We start from the raw sequence: 17,735 nt of genomic DNA on the forward strand, positions 1-17,735 counted from the left end.
CCACCCAAAGTTTGAGAGATTCCTCCAACCTTGATTAAAAGTTTGAGAATAAGGAGTATCATAGGGGTTTCTGGAGGATTTTTCCGTGTAATTAACCTGCTTAGGTGTACACTGGCCATAGTTGTAAGGCCCACCTTGAAGAAAGCCACCACTCATATCATAAGCAACATATGGGGGAGCACTATAAACTTTAGCAACTAAACTCTGCATGCTACTCAATTGTTGAGTGGTAAGATTCATCTGTTGATATAGGAGTTTGTTCTGAGCAAGAATTGCATCTATAACACCCACTTCCATAACTCTTTCTTGTTTCTGCTCACACACAAACAGAAAACAAAAAAAGGAGAATCTCTATGTTAGAGTGTAGAAAATTTTCAGTGAGGTATCCTACGTAAAAAAAAAAGAAATAAGAGAAAATAAAGCAGGCAATTAAACAAACAAATTTGAAAATAACAAGAAAATAGACTATAGATTCGAAAACTAAGAGATCAAGACACTAAAAATTTTGAAAATAAAAAGTGAAGACATTAAAGGGACACCAAACTTAAAATCGGAAATAAAGGAAAAATAAACAAGACTGAAATAAAAAATTAAAAGAAAATTAAATAAACAAAACTAAGAAAAATATCTAATCTAAGTAACCAGACAACTAATAGTCGTTAATCACAAAAATCTCCGACAACGGCGCCAAAAATTTGGTGTGGGAATTTAAAATACCCACAGCTTAACTGGAAAGTGCACCGGGTCATCCAAGTAATACCTCAGGTGAGTGAGGGTCGATCCTACGAGAATTGTCGAACTGAGCAACAATGGCTATCCAATTGGCTTAGTTAGGCGAACAAAAAGGGGTTTTGATGGTTGAGATTTGCATAAAATAAAAATCAAAAGCGTAATGAAAGCAATAACAGGTTTGGTGTTAAAACAGTGAGAGAAAACATTTTAGGTCTTGGAGATATTTACTTTTCTAGATTAAAAGTTCCCACCAACTATTTTAACAATGCATGATTCATTTCATGGCAAACTGTAAATGTCTAAACCTTAATCTCTTAGCGATTTAGCCTCCTCTAACCTTCATTAACCGTCACTCTCGTGTTTACTTAATTTCGATTAGAAGGTTAAGTTTAAAAACTAGTTTATGGTCACAAAAATCCTAATCACCCAAAGCTAACAGGATTATATGTCACATTCCAATTAATTCATGTAACTAGCAATTTAGGAGGAATTTATTTTCAAGTTGTTGTTCAAGAGATATAACTCTCTCGAGAATCACAAGAACTCATGTAGAATGAGGGTCATACTCTCGTTCCACCCAGATTTATAAGATTAAGAACGAAAATAATCCTTGAAACTGAATCAATACATTAATTAAAATAGAAACGTAATAGTCTTAATCCATAGAAATAAACAGAGCTCCTAACCTTAACCAAGGAGATTTAGTTGCTAATTACAAAGAAAACTAGGGTTCTGAAAAGTAAAACGTGCGGAAGAGAGAAGATCTAAGATGCCCCCAATGGGCGAATATTTTCTCTTTTATATCCAACCTAATTTGATTTGAAACTAAAATAAAATATTCAATTCTAAATCTAAAAGATTTTGTTTGTAAATAAAAATTACAAAAATAAAAGATAAGATAACAATTAAAAGCTAAATCCTATTAAAGATGCTCCTTTGGGTGAGTTTGACCCGTATTCTAGCGTTTTTCTGACGTTTAGCGCCGACAAGGGGAAGTTCTGACATTTTTCTAGCATTTAGCGCTAGCAAGGGAAAGTTCTAGCATTTTTCTGTCCTCTTTGGGCGCTAAACGCCAGCTTTGGTGTTTAGCGCCAAAATTGGCAGTGATTTCAGAAGAAAAGTATAGACTATTAATTATGGTTAGAAAGCTCTGGAAGTTGGCTTTCCAATAAGATCACGTAATTTGGGACTTTGTAGCTCAAGTTATTCCCATTGGAATGCAGGGAGATCAGGATTGACACCATATACTTTCTTCCTTTGTTTTTGTACAAAATTCTGCCAAATTCGTCCGAATTTCACCTGAAATAATAGAAACACCAAAACAACTCAAAGTATCATACAAAGAGGATTTTTGTACTGAAATATAATAAAACTTAATAATTTCTAACTAAAAACAACTATAACTTCTTATTGTTAACCCTGAAACTTGCATGCCATCACTTTGAAGGCCAAGAAACATTGTTACATCCTCCAAGGTTATGGTGCATTCACCAGTTAGAAGATGCAAGGTATGTGTATGGAGATTCCATCTTTCAACCAAGACTGTCAACATTGTTGAATGCCCTTATATATATATTCTTTCAATGCAAGATATGTGTCCAAACATGTAACACCCTCACTATCAGAATGTCACGCTTCCGGCTGCGTCACTCTGATAGAGAGAATATTATGACGACTTCCATATATTTAATAATAAGATATGAGCCTTTTAATCGAAAATATATCGATGTTTTCTTGAAAACAAACAAGCATATACATATATACAAAACTTCTTACTCAAGCAACCTACAAATATTATATATATATATATATATATATATATATATATATATATATATATATATATATATATATATGTTTGTATACATGTCATTACAGTCACGACTCCTATCCTTCTTACAAGAGTATAATAAATGAGGTAAGGAAAATCTATAACATATTTATACAAATAGGAATAGCATATCTAAGAACTTAATAAAAACCTCACAAGCTTTTAGTGCGCAAATTGAGAACTTGCATAACTTAACCGGCAAGTGCACCGGGTCATCCAAGTAATACCTTAGGTGAGTGAAGGTCGATCCCACAAGAATTGTCGGACTAAGCAAGCAATGGTTGTCAGGTTGGACTTAGTTAGGCGAATCAGAAAAGGGTTTGTTGATGGCAAAAGTGCATAAACAGTAAGTAAGCAAGTAACGAAAGCAATAAGGTTTGGTGTGAAAACAAAATGAGAAAATAGTTAAGATCTCAGAGATGTTTATCTTTCCAGATTAAAAGTTCTTACCAACTATTTTAACAATGCATGATTCATTCTATGGCAAACTATAAATGTCTAAACCCTAATCTCTTAGTGATTTAGCCTCTTCTAACCTTCATTAACCGCCACTCCCGTGGTCACTTAATTCCGATTAGAGGGTGAAGTTCAAAAACTAATTTATGGCTACAAAAATCCTAATTACCCAAAGCTAACAGGATTTTATATCACATATCCCAATTTGTTCATGGAATTAGCGATTTAGGAGGAATTTGTTTTCAAGCTGCAGTTTCAAGCGAGATAACTCTCTCGAGAATCACAAGAATTCAAATAGAATAAGGGTCGTACTCTCTTTCCACACAAATTTATAAGATTAAGAACGAAAACAATCTTTAGAATTGAATCAACAAATTAATTAAAATAGAAGAACAATAGGTCTAATTCATAGAAATAAACAGATCTCCTAACTTTAACCAAGAGGTTTAGTTGCTCATGACTTACAGAGAAAATAGGGTTTGAAAATGTGCGGAAGGAAGAAACCCCGAATATAGAAGATCTTTTCCTCTTTATACTAACCTAATTTGAAACGGAATAATAAATAGAATAATAATCCCTAAAACTAAAAAGTATTGTTTTTAAATAAAAATTACAAAAAGAAAATAAAATAAAACTAATAAATGCGAAATCCACTTGGATGACCATGAGAGAGTGAATTCAGACTGTTGATGGCGTTAAACGCCATTTTGAGCGTTTAACGCCCTAAGGGGAGCATTTGCTTCTGGTTCTGACTCCCCTGATGGCGCTAAACGCCAGGTGGGTGTTTAGCGCCCAGGCAGGGTACTGACAGCTTTTCTGTTTTTAGCTCCAATTTTTGCCAACCTGTTCTGAATTTCACATGAAATCATAAAAACACTAAAACAATTTAAAGTAGCAACCAAAGGAGACTTTTGCACTAAAATCAAGTGAAACTAAATAAAATCCAACTAAAAACCCCTGGAAAATGATAAGAAAAAGGGTATAACATGCTCACGCATCAGCTTCCTCGAATGTCCTGAAAAGAGAAGTCTTTAGGGGTGAGAACATCGTCCTCGCTGTTTCTCAGTAGAGAATTTTTAAGAAGTGTCATAAGAGGATATGTATAAAGAAAATAATATAGTTCAAAAACAGTGATTTTCATTCGTTTTATAAATCTTTTCACATATCACAACATTTATTTATCCAAACTTAACATTCACATCATACTTATAATAATTCCAAATAAATTACCTTATCATATCATTTTAATAATATCAAGGGACAACCTAATCAAACATTTCAAATCACGGCCTCCGGCTCAAATCAAATCAACTCGGTCTCCGGCCCAAATCAAATCATCTCGGCCTCCGGCCCAATTCAAATCATCTCGATCTCTGGCCCAATTTAAATCAACCACCATCAAAACTCAAAAAAAAAATCAATCACAAGAACAAAAAAAATACAAGGCAAACACATTTAAAGAACAGTTACAACAAGTATTCGCAGTTACCAGTTAAACAGACTTCATTAGATAGGCAACTAAAACACTTAAGCACACCCAAACAAAGCAAACAAATGTAATTATGATGCATGCCTGTTCTACTAGCCGTGAGCTCACGTGTCGACTAAACTGCCAGAACCAGACACATCCGGTAGCTAACTCGGATATTATCTCTAGGTTACGCATCCCCAGGAGGAACACAAACGAAGGAGAGTGCATTTTCACCTTCTCCTGGAGGAATTACGAAGGAGAGTGCCCTTTCACATCGAAGGAGTGTGCCTTTCCACCTTACAACCAGAGAAAGATATGGGAAAAAACAATACAAAGGAGCGTGTCTTTCAGCTTTCTCCACATCTAAACCACGACAAGAGAGAAAATCCTTTATCCTTAACTTGCCAAATCTGTGAGCAGGACAAAACCACCGTCCTCACAACACCCATCATAATCTCATTCCATTTACATTCACCATCAAACATAATCGAATCTAAATCAAAACCAAATCATGTAAACTAAAGTCAAATCATTTAAACCAAAACCAATTTCAGTTTTATTCTTATTCAAAACATTCCTAAGAGGCTCGGAAATCTTTCCGTTTCTCTAAATCAAATTCAAATGCTTTGTCTTTTCTAAAATATCTCAAAACTTTTCTTCAAAGACTTGAAACTCCTCCATTCTTAAATACACATTTATATCACTTTATTTTTTTCATTAAAATTTCTCAAAATATCATTCTTAAATTTATATCAATTCAATAAGCTTATTTCTAATCAATCGAATACCTAAAACATAGTTCTTCCATTAATAAACCAAAATAAAACTTCTAATTTCTTATAAAAATTTTGGCAATATTTTCTCTAAAACTCAAACTTTTGCCACCCTTCAAGGGTCCCAACCAAACCATTTTCAAATCTCAAATCCTTATCCAAAATCCAACCAATTCTAATATAAAATCGTTTATAAAATCAAACTATTTAACAATCAACCGCTTCCAAAATTAAATCAATTTCACATCTTAAATTACATCCAATTCTCAGAATAATTTCTGATAAATCAAACAAACCAAATCAACCAAGTGAACCAACAAAATAGAATACTCAACCTTCACAAACAATCAACGAATTAATCAGACAATAACTTCAATCATTCATAGCAACTCAATTCAATTCATAAAACTTACGAAAATCATAAAAATATATTTTTCGCAATAATATCGACTTATAACAATTCTTGATAGTATATTGAGTTTGAAAAATCGCCCCTACCTTGTTCGCAACTTAATTATGCGACAAACTACATTTCTACACTTATCCCCAGCAGCGGCATCAATACTGACCACCCTCACAGCAGCAAAGCCTCTAAACACAACACGCAAGAACCATAACTCAAACCTAAGACATTAACATCACACAAAACTCAATAATTTATAACAGAACAGCGACAAATAGGGGTTTCAGAGCAAAAAAAAACTTACTTTACCAAGAAAGAAACCAAGAATAGATCGCAGCTCCAATGGCTAACCTCGACAGCGCTTCCTGGCGACCACCACGGTAGCACCTCGAAGGGCAGTGGCCATGACAGCAGAAGCAGAGATGAATCTGACAGCGATGGAGCTCCACGGTGGGTCAGCAGTGACAACAACTCCTCCCTCTCACCTCCATTGCGTCTCTTACTCTCTTTGCTTCTTGTGATGGCAGCAGCGACAAGCTTGACGGCGGCGCACGATGACGGTGATGCAATAGCCGCGGCGAGCTAGATGCGGGTTGGGCGGCAGCGACGGTGCAACGACTCAATGGCGACGCTTGTGGCAGCGGCAGCAACTCTCCTTGCGAGCTCTCTCTCTCTCTCTTTTGTCGTCGGCATTGGCGATAATGACAGGATGGCTCGATGGCTGGGCAGCGACAGCAGCAGCAGTGCGGTCCCCCTCCCTTCTCTTCTTCCTCCTTCCCCTCTACTCTCCCCGTTCTTTCTTCTCCCTTTCTTTCTTTCTTTCATTCTATTGTGTGACTGTGTATATGGGAAGGGGATGGCGGTAGGTGAGGCGGTGGCTAAGTTAGGGTTTTGTGTGTGTGTTTTTTAAAATTAGGGTTAGAATTAGGGTAGTTTAGATAATTTTAATAAAATTATGAGTAATTGAGTAATTGAAAATCAATTTTAATTCAACACTAATATTTATAAAAATTCCAATTATCAAATTACGATTTATTTGAAAAGAAATGCTCTACTAGATAATCAAATTAATTTTCTTTAAAATCATAAAATAAAACTCAAAATCTAAATATTCAAAATTAAACATATAAATTTTTTATTATTTTTCAATCACCAAAATTTTAAATTAATAATAGAAAAATATCTAATTAATATAAAAATCTCTAAAAATATAATCTTGAATAAATATATATAATAAATCATAAAATAACTTATTATTAAATTTCGCAAAATCTAAGATCTTATAAAACCCAGTCTCGTTTAAATATTCAACAGCAACTAAATAATAGGATTCTAGCACATTCAGATTTCTAGGTCCTAAAAATCTTAAAACTTCAAAAATAAACAGAAAAATTAACAATAAAAGATAAATTTTCCAACATATCATATAATATATATAAACATTTGCAAAATTACAAAATAAAAACTAATATTTTAATAAATAACCCTAAAAATTTTAAAATCACATAATTTTATACTATACAATATCAAAAAACTACTATGACGATTATATTAATTAATTATACACATTATTACAATTAAAAAAATTAATCTAACAATCATACTAATTATTACTAAACATAAATATGAAATGATCTATTTTAATTACTATTTTTCCGAAACAATTTTTTTTTATTCTTCGGTATAGTATTGCAAGGCCAATATATAAAATTCATAAAATATATTATTACAATTCGACATAATAAATTTATTATTAACAAAATTTATAAATTTTATTCATACCTATTAATATAATAAAATATATTAAAAAATTAATTATACATATTATTAATCATAACTATAGTAAAACAAATGAAAATGGTCTCCAATATCTAAATATTACCACTCTTTTATTTTTCATCTAGTTAAGTGAATGTCCACAAAAATTCCTACATAATGTTCTTCTCATCTTCTCGATATGAACTTTAAATAATACACGCAAATAGAATATTCTTCTTTTAAAAAAATTATAGGACATAATATAAAATCTTAACTAATCATCTCAATTTTATTATTAACCCTAAATATATTAAAAAATTATTCCACAAACTCTAACGTTATAACTAATCACAAGAATTTTTTTATACCTAAATATGTTAAAAACATTACTGCAATAATAGCTAACATTTTAACTAAATTAAAATTTTAAACTATACTAATTAATACTAATATACCAAACATAAATCTTTAAACAATACTAACCAACACTAATTAACACTAAAACTAATAATAACAAATATTAAAAAACTTATATATAATGGATGAGGTAAAAATTTAATGATGTGTTCTTCAGATTTAGTGAGATCATGTGCTACCATTTTTATTTTCCTCTTTCAACTTTTTTCTTCCTCTGTGTTAAACTAAGTGATGGTGAAAGTGAAAGTGAAATTGGATAAAAATGACATGAAAATAACTTAGCATGAGAGAGCCCACCAAATTTTCGATGTTTTTGCTAACAAGACCTTTAACTTCTTCCTTCACTTCCATCACTTTCTCAGATTTTTTCACCAAAATACGAAGTTCGTTGCCCCCACCAGCCTATTGGGTTCGTGGCATGGAGCCAGAATTTCGGTCCAGAAAATCTTGTTAGTGTTAGCAATTAAAAAAAAAACATATTAGGCGAGTACATTAATTAAAACAGTTATTGTAGTAATTTAATTATTAATTTAATATTTATTAAGGTTGTTTGATTTATAGTTTGTTAGTTATAAATTAATGTCAAATTATGTAATGCTAGTTATTGAGTATTTCAAATTAGTTATTATTGGTGGTAGTAGTTGATTCTTTATATATGCATTTATTATTTGAAGTAAATATATAATATATATTCATAATATTTGAAATAAATGTAAAAAATAATATCCTTTGAATTAATAATTAATAACTTAAATCGATTTATGTATTTATTTTTTAAATTTGTGAATATGAATTAGTTTTTGGGTACGGTAATGGAGCCAAAGCTAAAACACACAGAATATCACGACTCTCAAATAATATAATCGACAATCACAAGCTAATTTGTTAATGCGTCTATCATATTGAATAACCAAATCTTACATTCAATCCTCGACTCTTGATATTTGTTCCTTCTCACCTCAACTTTGCTTTCAATATATTTTGAGTAAAAATATTGACTATTTTCTTTTCGATGTCTTGGAGACATGTAGTCAAAATCAGACTTAAAAACAATGAGTTAAAATCAGATAATAGGTTGTTTGTTCATCAAATCTTTTTGATCTCGTAAGTCTTTTTCACCAATTTATTTTTGAAAAACTTGTATTTTTATATGAAGTGAAAACTCATCTGGAAAAATTTTTTGTACATAAGGTGCTTTAATCCTTGAAGGAAGCCAAAATTTTTTATAGTTTATAACACATTGTAATGTAAATGGCATGCACAAAGTTGGTGTGCTGTATTTGACATCACTTCACTAATTGTCTTTCTCATTGCAAGTTTATCATCTGTTACTAGGTTGTCTATTACCCATTATTTTAAGAAAAATCTTTAAAACCAAAACATATGTTTTATACTTTTTAAATGCTACCGCAACCAAAAATATGGATGTCTGACCGTTACCACCTTTCTCTCTTCTCTATTAGGCTCTCTCATTCTCTCTTTTCTCTTTCCTCTTTCTTTGTTCTCCACCACCATCACCTCATTGTCTCTCAGGTCCATGATGTCATTGCCACCAAGCCACAACCACTATCACTAACATCTTTTTCTCTATTAGTCTTCTCCCCTCCAAACAACAACAACCACCAAGTAGATCTAGCTTATTACAACTTATATATTGCAAATCTTGTAGAAGATTTGATGAAAAAAATGGTGGATTAGTAACAGTCTAGGTGGGAGATAATGGTTGTGGGCGTAGTTGGGAGAAAAATAAAGATTAAGGTTAGGGTTAGCTAGGATGAGTTTGGATTAAGGATAAAATTAAAAAAATTAACTATTTGTTAATTGTCAAAACTTTAGTAATAAGAGTAGAATTGAAATTCATATTAAATGTTAGGGACAAAATTAAATGTTAGAAATAATTTTAAAAAATTTGAAAATGTGGCCTAGAAAATATTATCCCAACAAAGTATAGTACGCAAAACACATCTAGCAAATAGCAATCACTGTAATAAAAGAAATTTGTTAACATTAGTAAAGGTATGCACATCAGCACGACAGCACATATATACATAAGAAAAATTTGAGCAAATACACCTATGTAGTAATTGATTTTGAATAGTTAATCAAGTTGATGATGGTGATTTTAAGCAATATTTGGTTTTAACAATTATAGATTAGAAGAGACATTTATTTTTAAATCGCATTATGACTTGTTTACTTCAGTTGTTAATCGCAAAGAACCAAATTGAGGAACTGAATAAAAAAATTAATGGCTATGGAGCAAAAATGCACACAATCAGTGATATACTGTATCCTGCTATAACTATCGATATATCTCTCACTTTGTTACACTCCTATTTTTAGAGAAAAAGAAATTTGTGGTAATTTTAGATCTTATCTAAATGATTTCAACATCATTAACTTTTTTTACATTTGAATCTTTTGAACAGGATAAATTAACTAGCAGAAGAGAGATGACAAAGCTCCAAATGATACTCCATGGAACACAGGCAAAGCTTAATGCTATCCTCAATATATATATATATATAGGGAGCAGTAGACGAATCAGATTTAAAACAACACGATTTGAAGAATAATGTCTTTTATTTATTTATTTATTTATTTTGAAAGAGTTGTACTACCCATCTAAAAGTGATTACAAATTTGGAAAGTATTTGATCCATTTGATGGAACTACAAAAAAATAATTGCAAAATTGTTCTAATTTACTTTGTTGTATTTACTAATAAAGTAACAATTGTTTTGAAAATTAATTTTGAACCACAAAAGCGGAAAGCTCGGTTGTGATGGAGTTATCGCCCAAATCCAACACTTTGAAGATCCAAAAACTAGCTTAATGTATTCCCCACCAAAGAAAGGACCATTGAGAACGTTGATGTTCAAGAAATGCAAGGTGTAGGCAATAGAGGAGACATTTTCGGCAGAAAGAGAGAGGTCGTCGTAGAGCAGGTTTGCACTCAAATCAACGTGTTGTACGCTGTGAAGGGCAACGTGGACATCAACTACGTCAGCCCAGAGCTCAATGGAGTGTAAATGGAGGACCCTGAGTTGCTGAAAACCACCCTTGAAGCGGTTAAGGGAGAGGTCGAAGTGGTGGAGTGAGCTGATGCGCTGACCGGGGAAGAGGGAGGGAGCATTTTGAGGTCGGTAAGAATGTGAAATTGAGCTTGCTGCCGAGGGAGAGGCAGACAGGCAGTCAAGGACGATGTCTCCTGAGACTTCATCGCAGACGAGCCCCTTCCAGGTAAGGCAGTTGGAGGAGTCGGCAGAGCCAGAGACAGCGGAGGCCATCTTCAGTTTCCAAAAGTATTGTTGCTCACTATAAATACAGCTCTATCAAATACTTTGCCTCATGGCAAAACAACTTATTTTCTTTATTTATTGAGTATATACCCATTTTGGTTCTCAAAGAATTTCAAACTTGATATTTTAGTCTCCAACTAAAATTAATTACTTGGTCTCTAACAATTAATTTCATCAGTCACTTTAAGTCCTTTATTCCGTTAATTCTAACAGAAGACAAAATAGTTCCTGACAACTCTAACAGGGGACAAAATGGTCCCTGATCTCCTCTGTTCGAAAACAACACGGTTCTCTTCCAAATTCCATCATATCTCGCATAACACTAACAGTCTAACACTGTAACTTCAAACTACACAATGCACACTCTTTAAATTTAATGTTCACAAGAGAAGCTGGATGTACCAGTCACAAAGATTTAGGAAATGTGTGGTCCATGACATGTTGAGGTAGGTGCAACATGTGTGACAATTACACCATAACTTAATCTTGGAGTTAAAGAGGAGGAAGGAAAAGATGAAAAAGAAGACTGTGAAGGTGAAGAATGAGAGTATCAATGCTAGGGTTATGCGAGATACGATAAAAATTGAGGAAGAATAATGTCGTTTTCGAATAAAAGGGTCATGGATCATTTTGTCTCATGTTAGAGTTTTCAGGGACCATTTTGTCTTCCGTTAGAGTTGACGGAGCCAAAGACCTAAGTGATTAACGGAATTAATTGTTAGAGACCAATCAAGTAATTAATTTTAGTTTGAGACTAAAATGTCTGATTTAAAATTTTTTGAGGATCAGAATAAGTATATACTCTTTATTTATTTATTAATCATTATGGGCCGTTTAGATAATATTTTTTAAATAAGCTTTTTTTTTAATGATGTTTTAAATAAATTAAGTTTATTTTACATTTGAATGTAAACTTATCTTTATTAAAAATTAAAAAAAAAACAACCTATTAAAATAATATCCGAAAATAAAAAGAATTCCAAAAGGCCAAACAGTACTAACAACAAATAAATTCCTAAAGAATTAAAAACATGAAAAAAATATTAAATATATATTCTAAAAAAAATTTAGAAATCAAATTTTAATATAAATTTTTATAATTATTATTAGAAAAATAAAATTTTTTATTTATAAAATTTAATATAATAATTTTATATCAAGTGAATTTTAAAAAAAATATATTGTCAATTATCACATTTTACTAAAAAAATATAAAAAGTAACTTTTATCCCAAATTTTTTTATACATTTTCTAAATATTTATTTAAATATTGTCACAAAAATTCAGATTAAAGAGATTTAGTAGTTACCTCGATTTTTATATTTCTGCTACATTAAGTCACTAAATCTACCATTAAGTCATTTAACACATACACAGTAAAGCATGTACAAGGAGGGCGAGCATTTGATGCTACAAGATATAGATATCTAACTTCTGTTGCTCTTTTTTCTTTTTGACATAAAGCATGAAATCAAACTAGCCCTGTAGGACACCACAACTCGAGCATGTGGCTGGATTCCAGGAGCATGGCATGGCATGCAGTGCCAGGTACTTCAAAAAAACTGTCCTAAATGCACTGGAAGGAGATGTCTTTGGTATTTGGTTCAGTTTACCATATAGAATGCTTCATTCCAAGGCCGTTGCAAGTCAATATAAGGCCCTTGTAGCGGTTAAGATAATCCTGCAGCGAACACAGAAAATGAAATTGTCAGAAATAACCAGAAAATCATTCTCAGATGTGCAACATTCTTTTGAGACCAACAGCGTATAGCACAGAAAATATTGCTTACAATGATATCATAATCGTAAGCGTAAAGCATCCCGTTCCTGTCATATTCTCTCCTCTTTACAGGATCACTCAAAACTGTTCAACAAAGACAAAGAAATGTTAGTTTAGTTGACAGAAATTCCACTCCTACATCATAGTCATGATCCTTGACATTTTAGTTTTTAGCCTACAGAAAATCATTGGAGAAGCATGAAATGAGAAGAATATAATCTCAGCAGAATATTCAGCACCTCATCAGATTCAGATGAGATCCCCAATATCCAAAAAATAGACAAGGGACTAATTGTAAGATCATCCTAATGCCTAATCCCTTTCACCAACTCCTATCTCAAGTCTCAACCACACTATCTCCTCAAATCTTTAAAATTGAATGGTGCTCGTCCTCGTCTAAGTATCAAACCGCCATGATCCATTTAAAAGGTATGTAACTTGAGTCCAATATTGGAAATATGGGACTTCAATGTTATAAGGTATCGGCGGGTACCTCGCTTATCCTTTCTCTGGGTTTATATAGATACACCAGCTGAAGCTTGTTTCTTCCAGGCCAGTAATCATTTTCCATTACTTAATTGATAATTGATTTCTTATTCCCCATTAAACATTACTTTCCCGAGCATTTATATCATGCTCAATCAGCTCAATCATAAAATAATTTACTAATCCAATCTAAGATACGGTATCAATCGAGCAACAAAGTGTATCCAAATCTGTGCACAAGGTTTAAACTTCAAACCAGCGTTTTCTCCAGTAAGAAAGAATTTCAGGAACAAAACAAATTGAACGAGTACGAGTTCAATGATGAAATGTGGAACAAGGCATCTAAGATCACAAATCTTCTCTTTCATTTTTCCTTTCCCATTTATGGAGTGATGGAAACAACAGGGCAAGAAATTACATTTATGATGGGTCCAGAGAACAAATTCAGTACATCTAACCATTAGAGTAGTGAGTACCACATTTACAAATGCTAGAAATAAGGACTCGATCCTTACCTCAAGAAGGCTAAGCAACAAAATCAAAGTGCTCGTCCCAAACGATAAGACTACTCTAGGGTCTAGGCAAATCACAATGTTCAATCAACCATTTTCCTCTTGGCAAAAATATATTAGTTTTAATAAAAAGGCATAATACTATGCTTGTTCAAAGTTCTTAAATGAATTTGTGATTGGAATCTCTGGTAACGTCCACATGCAGATTTTAAGCTCTAGGTTAATGACAAACAGTTGATTCCATATTTCAAACGAGCATCCCATTTATGCAACAGCATTAGTCTGAGCCTCTGAGGCTTTTTCTTCCTATAGGAATTCTGAGGCATGATTTTAATATAGTAAGTTTGAGATGGATAAAACAATTAGGAAAACTTAACAAACATTAATTATATAAGCAGTGACATTACAGGCAAATTATGCCATTCCATTTACCAAGCATGAAATTACCAAATCTCAGCAAATAGGTAAAAATGAAAACTTCTTTATAAATATAAATTCCATCATAGTAACATACCAAGAACTTGAGTAGTGACCACTTGTTGATTGGTTATATTAAAAACAAAATTCCTATCACTCTGCACAGGAACAAAATATACTATTACTCTCTAATCCGCATACAATTCGGCACTTATACAACTATACTGTTCCAAGGTGCCATACTTTTAAACTATTAAAGAAAATATAACAAACTAAAAATAGAAATAAATTAAAACCTACTAAATTGTCATAAGGCACAAGCATTCCTCACTTGGATCAAACAAGAATAATCTATTCTCTATTTGCATCATTTTGTCCACTGATTACTCCTGCTCAATAAAGCACAGACAGAACATTTGGGCATTGGGTGCATGTATCATGCAAGTGGCTGCGTTGCAATTTGTATGACACAATGACAAAACACGCCTACACATGTTGCAACAGCATGGTAATGCTTCTCAAGTTCAGTCATTGTCAAGCAAGAACAATGTATCCCTGAGATACGTTGATTTACACAAAAGGACTGTTTCTCAGCCTACAGGTAGCAACTTAGACTTCATTTCACTTCGATCTGAATTGACATAGACAGAACAGAAGTGATGTTATCGATTCTAACCGCCCAAGTTCTCAAGATATTGACCTAGAGAAGCTTCCTACAGATACGATTCTGGAAACATGAGCAGCATGAATACAGAACAGACACTTGCTGGAAAAAGTAATGGGACGGAACATGATCCATATCAGAGTGGATCTTGTGATATGTATTCCAATGAAGCATACACACTGCATTTACATAATTTACCAGGCACAGGCAGGGAGACAGACCATCATCTAGTGCAGGTAGAAGTGCAAAAATGGTTAAGAGACCCTCGAATCCTTGTATATGCAATGTAATCTTTGGGGGGGGAGAGAGAGAGGCACACACATGCCCCCCCCCCCCCCCCCCCCCAATGAAAGCAGATTTCTGAGCATTTCAGCAGCATTAATTTATCAGATAAACCACCAAACCACCTTTTTTATTCTCCCATCTTTGCCACTGTCGGATTAGCTAGCATGGTGGGAAATTCAGAAGTCCTGATTTCAGGGATCAAAATTTGCCAACGTATGGTAGTGGAGTTAAGATGAATAGCTCCAATTCAGCCAAGCAGAATGGAGATAGTCTGCAACTTAGGGAGCCCAATCTTAAAAAAGAAACTCCAGGCAAAATAGATTGGATGTTTCAGAGCCCCCACAAAGTATCTCTGAAAGCACAATTGTATTTAACAGAAACCCCGCTGAGTTCACTGCACTAGAAAATGGTAATCCATATAGTATCAGTGGAGAAATCTGAAATTCTAGGATAGCCCCTCAAACAGAAGGCGTGGGCGGGTTAACTTCTCTGCATGGATACAAGCAAATGAACACTCAAAGGTCCCAAAATGAAAGGCATTGAAATTTGAAACCACTATAAAGTTGTGCATAATTAAGCTGCATTTTGCTCGATACCTTCATGTTAAAACTTTTAGCTTATACTTCCTTTATTTTCCTTTTCTTATATAAATAATTCTGCAGAGGACTTTGACTTGGAACACGAGACTTAAATAGCCGATAAAAAGTTTTTTATTTTCAAGGTTCAATGAAAAAACATACTTTTGAACTGTAAAACTGAATTTCATTATCATTAGCATTCAAGATTTGCTGTATATTTGTCAGTGTTCAAGATTCCAAAACCCCTTGTCCTCAACTCCTCAGCTCCTCGCCCATCAACAGCAAATAAAATCCATATTCCAAACAATATCACAACTATCCGATTACTTGTAGCAACAAATTGCAGACACAGAGATAGATGCGGAAACAACATATCCTCGAAAAAGCCCAAAGGACAACCCAGACCTCTACTATCATAAATAACCACATTCACTGCCTCCCTGGGGAGTGATATACAACAATTTCATAATTATTGAACCATCATCAATTGCCTAAATTCTATATGGTATAATTCAGCACACAATCTGTATCATTTGAGCATCAAGCTATATGCTCAAATTAATTAAAAAACTTACAATTAAAGAAGGTTAGGTGTGAAAGGACTAGACTAACCCTGATAAGCCTCGTTTATCTCTTGGAACCGCGTGGTGGCAGCACCTTGGTCTTTCTGCTTGTCTGGGTGCCATTTCTGCCTCCACACAAAGCAATAAATCACACTTAAAATAAATAAATAAATAAAACTATTCCAACAAATGGAACCCTAAACACTGCAGCACAAAGAATTACACATAGAAACAAAAACACACCAGAGCTAGACGAATGTAATTAGAACGAATAGCATCATCCGTAGCATCATAATCCACTTCCAATATCTTATAATAATCCTGCCAAAATGAACAAAATTCCAAAACTTTAGTTCCTAAAACAAAACTGCAGTAATAATAATAATAATAATAATAATAATAATAATAATAATAATAATAATAATAATAATAATAATAATAATCCCTGGTTTCCAAACTGAGTGAGGGTAGTAAAAAACCTAAAATTGGAAAAAATGGAGTAGAAATAATGGTAATAAGTAAAGTAATTAAGAAAGTAAGTAAACCTTGGGCTTAGAGAGAGCAGAGAAGAGATCGAAGTTGAGGTAGAAATCGGTATCAGGCTGGTCGTTTTGCGGAACGGCGTCGTCTAACTCTTCCCATTCCCACATCATGGCTGAAGAAGAAGAAGAAGAAGAAGAAGAAGAAGTGTTTTTCAGGATAAGGCTCTCAGAAAGTTCCCAGGTCTTGGAGGGGAATAGATAAGACTTTTACAAAGATTTTGGAGAAATGTGCACGTATGTTCAGTTCAGTGTAAGTTTTTTTTTTTTTTTTTTTTTTGTGGAGAGGGGGGGTATTGTTTTTGGGGGGGCGGGGGAATATGGAGTTTGAGTGGTGGTGTTGTCGTGGCGTTGCTGTGTGTATCGGCGTGCCGCGTACGTATGAATTATACCGCAATTTACCTCTCTTCTGAAAAATGAAAATCAAAGAAATTTCTAGAGATGAGCTAATAAAGGGTAAGATGCCAGCAATTAGTAATCAACTAATCATTGAGTCGGAATTTATCTTTTTAATTATCTTTTTAATAGTTAGATAGCTACAAATTGAAAAGTAATATTATACATACAATTTTTTTAATTAAATTTAATTAAATTAATTTAATATTAACAAAAATTATTTTTATCATTTTTATTTATGAATTTTTATTTAAATAAATGTATTAATTGCTAAAATAAATAATTTTAAAAAATTATTGTTGAAATCTGCAATGGAGCCTTATCTCGTTTACATTGTAATCTGTAAATGAGATAAGGTACGTGCACGTGACA

At 33.1% G+C, this 17,735-nt stretch overlaps 1 protein-coding gene across 2 annotated transcripts; it reads right to left on the bottom strand.

Annotated features, from left to right (window-relative positions):
• Positions 1–12,425: 12,425 nt before the first annotated feature.
• LOC112703248 (uncharacterized) lies at positions 12,426–17,451 on the bottom strand. Of its 2 annotated transcripts, XM_025754607.3 has the most exons (5): positions 16,974–17,451; positions 16,672–16,749; positions 16,478–16,553; positions 12,934–13,007; positions 12,426–12,824 (listed from the first exon to the last, which is right to left on the bottom strand). In XM_025754607.3, the coding sequence occupies exons 1-5, from the start codon at positions 17,079–17,081 to the stop codon at positions 12,753–12,755; spliced, it is 408 nt and encodes a 135-aa protein (XP_025610392.1). In that variant the 5' UTR covers positions 17,082–17,451; the 3' UTR covers positions 12,426–12,752. The 2 variants fall into 2 exon arrangements, with proteins under 2 accessions (XP_025610392.1, XP_025610393.1); XM_025754608.3 differs by lacking the exons at positions 12,426–12,824; positions 12,934–13,007 and adding an exon at positions 14,425–15,681.
• Positions 17,452–17,735: the final 284 nt, after the last annotated feature.

Source organism: Arachis hypogaea, chromosome 7 (genome assembly GCF_003086295.3).
Source record: "Arachis hypogaea cultivar Tifrunner chromosome 7, arahy.Tifrunner.gnm2.J5K5, whole genome shotgun sequence".
In the NCBI taxonomy this organism is placed as follows: domain Eukaryota; kingdom Viridiplantae; phylum Streptophyta; class Magnoliopsida; order Fabales; family Fabaceae; genus Arachis; species Arachis hypogaea.

Excerpts from the sequence above, each read along its gene's own strand:
- LOC112703248 (XM_025754607.3), bottom strand. The coding sequence starts at position 17,081 with ATGATGTGGGAATGGGAAGAGTTAGACGACGCCGTTCCGCAAAACGAC. Across the intron at positions 16,554-16,671 it reads ATTACATTCGTCTAGCTCTG|AAATGGCACCCAGACAAGCA; the intron begins GTGTGTTTTTGT and ends GTGTGGAGGCAG. Across the intron at positions 13,008-16,477 it reads GATAAACGAGGCTTATCAGG|TTTTGAGTGATCCTGTAAAG; the intron begins GTTAGTCTAGTC and ends TTTGTTGAACAG.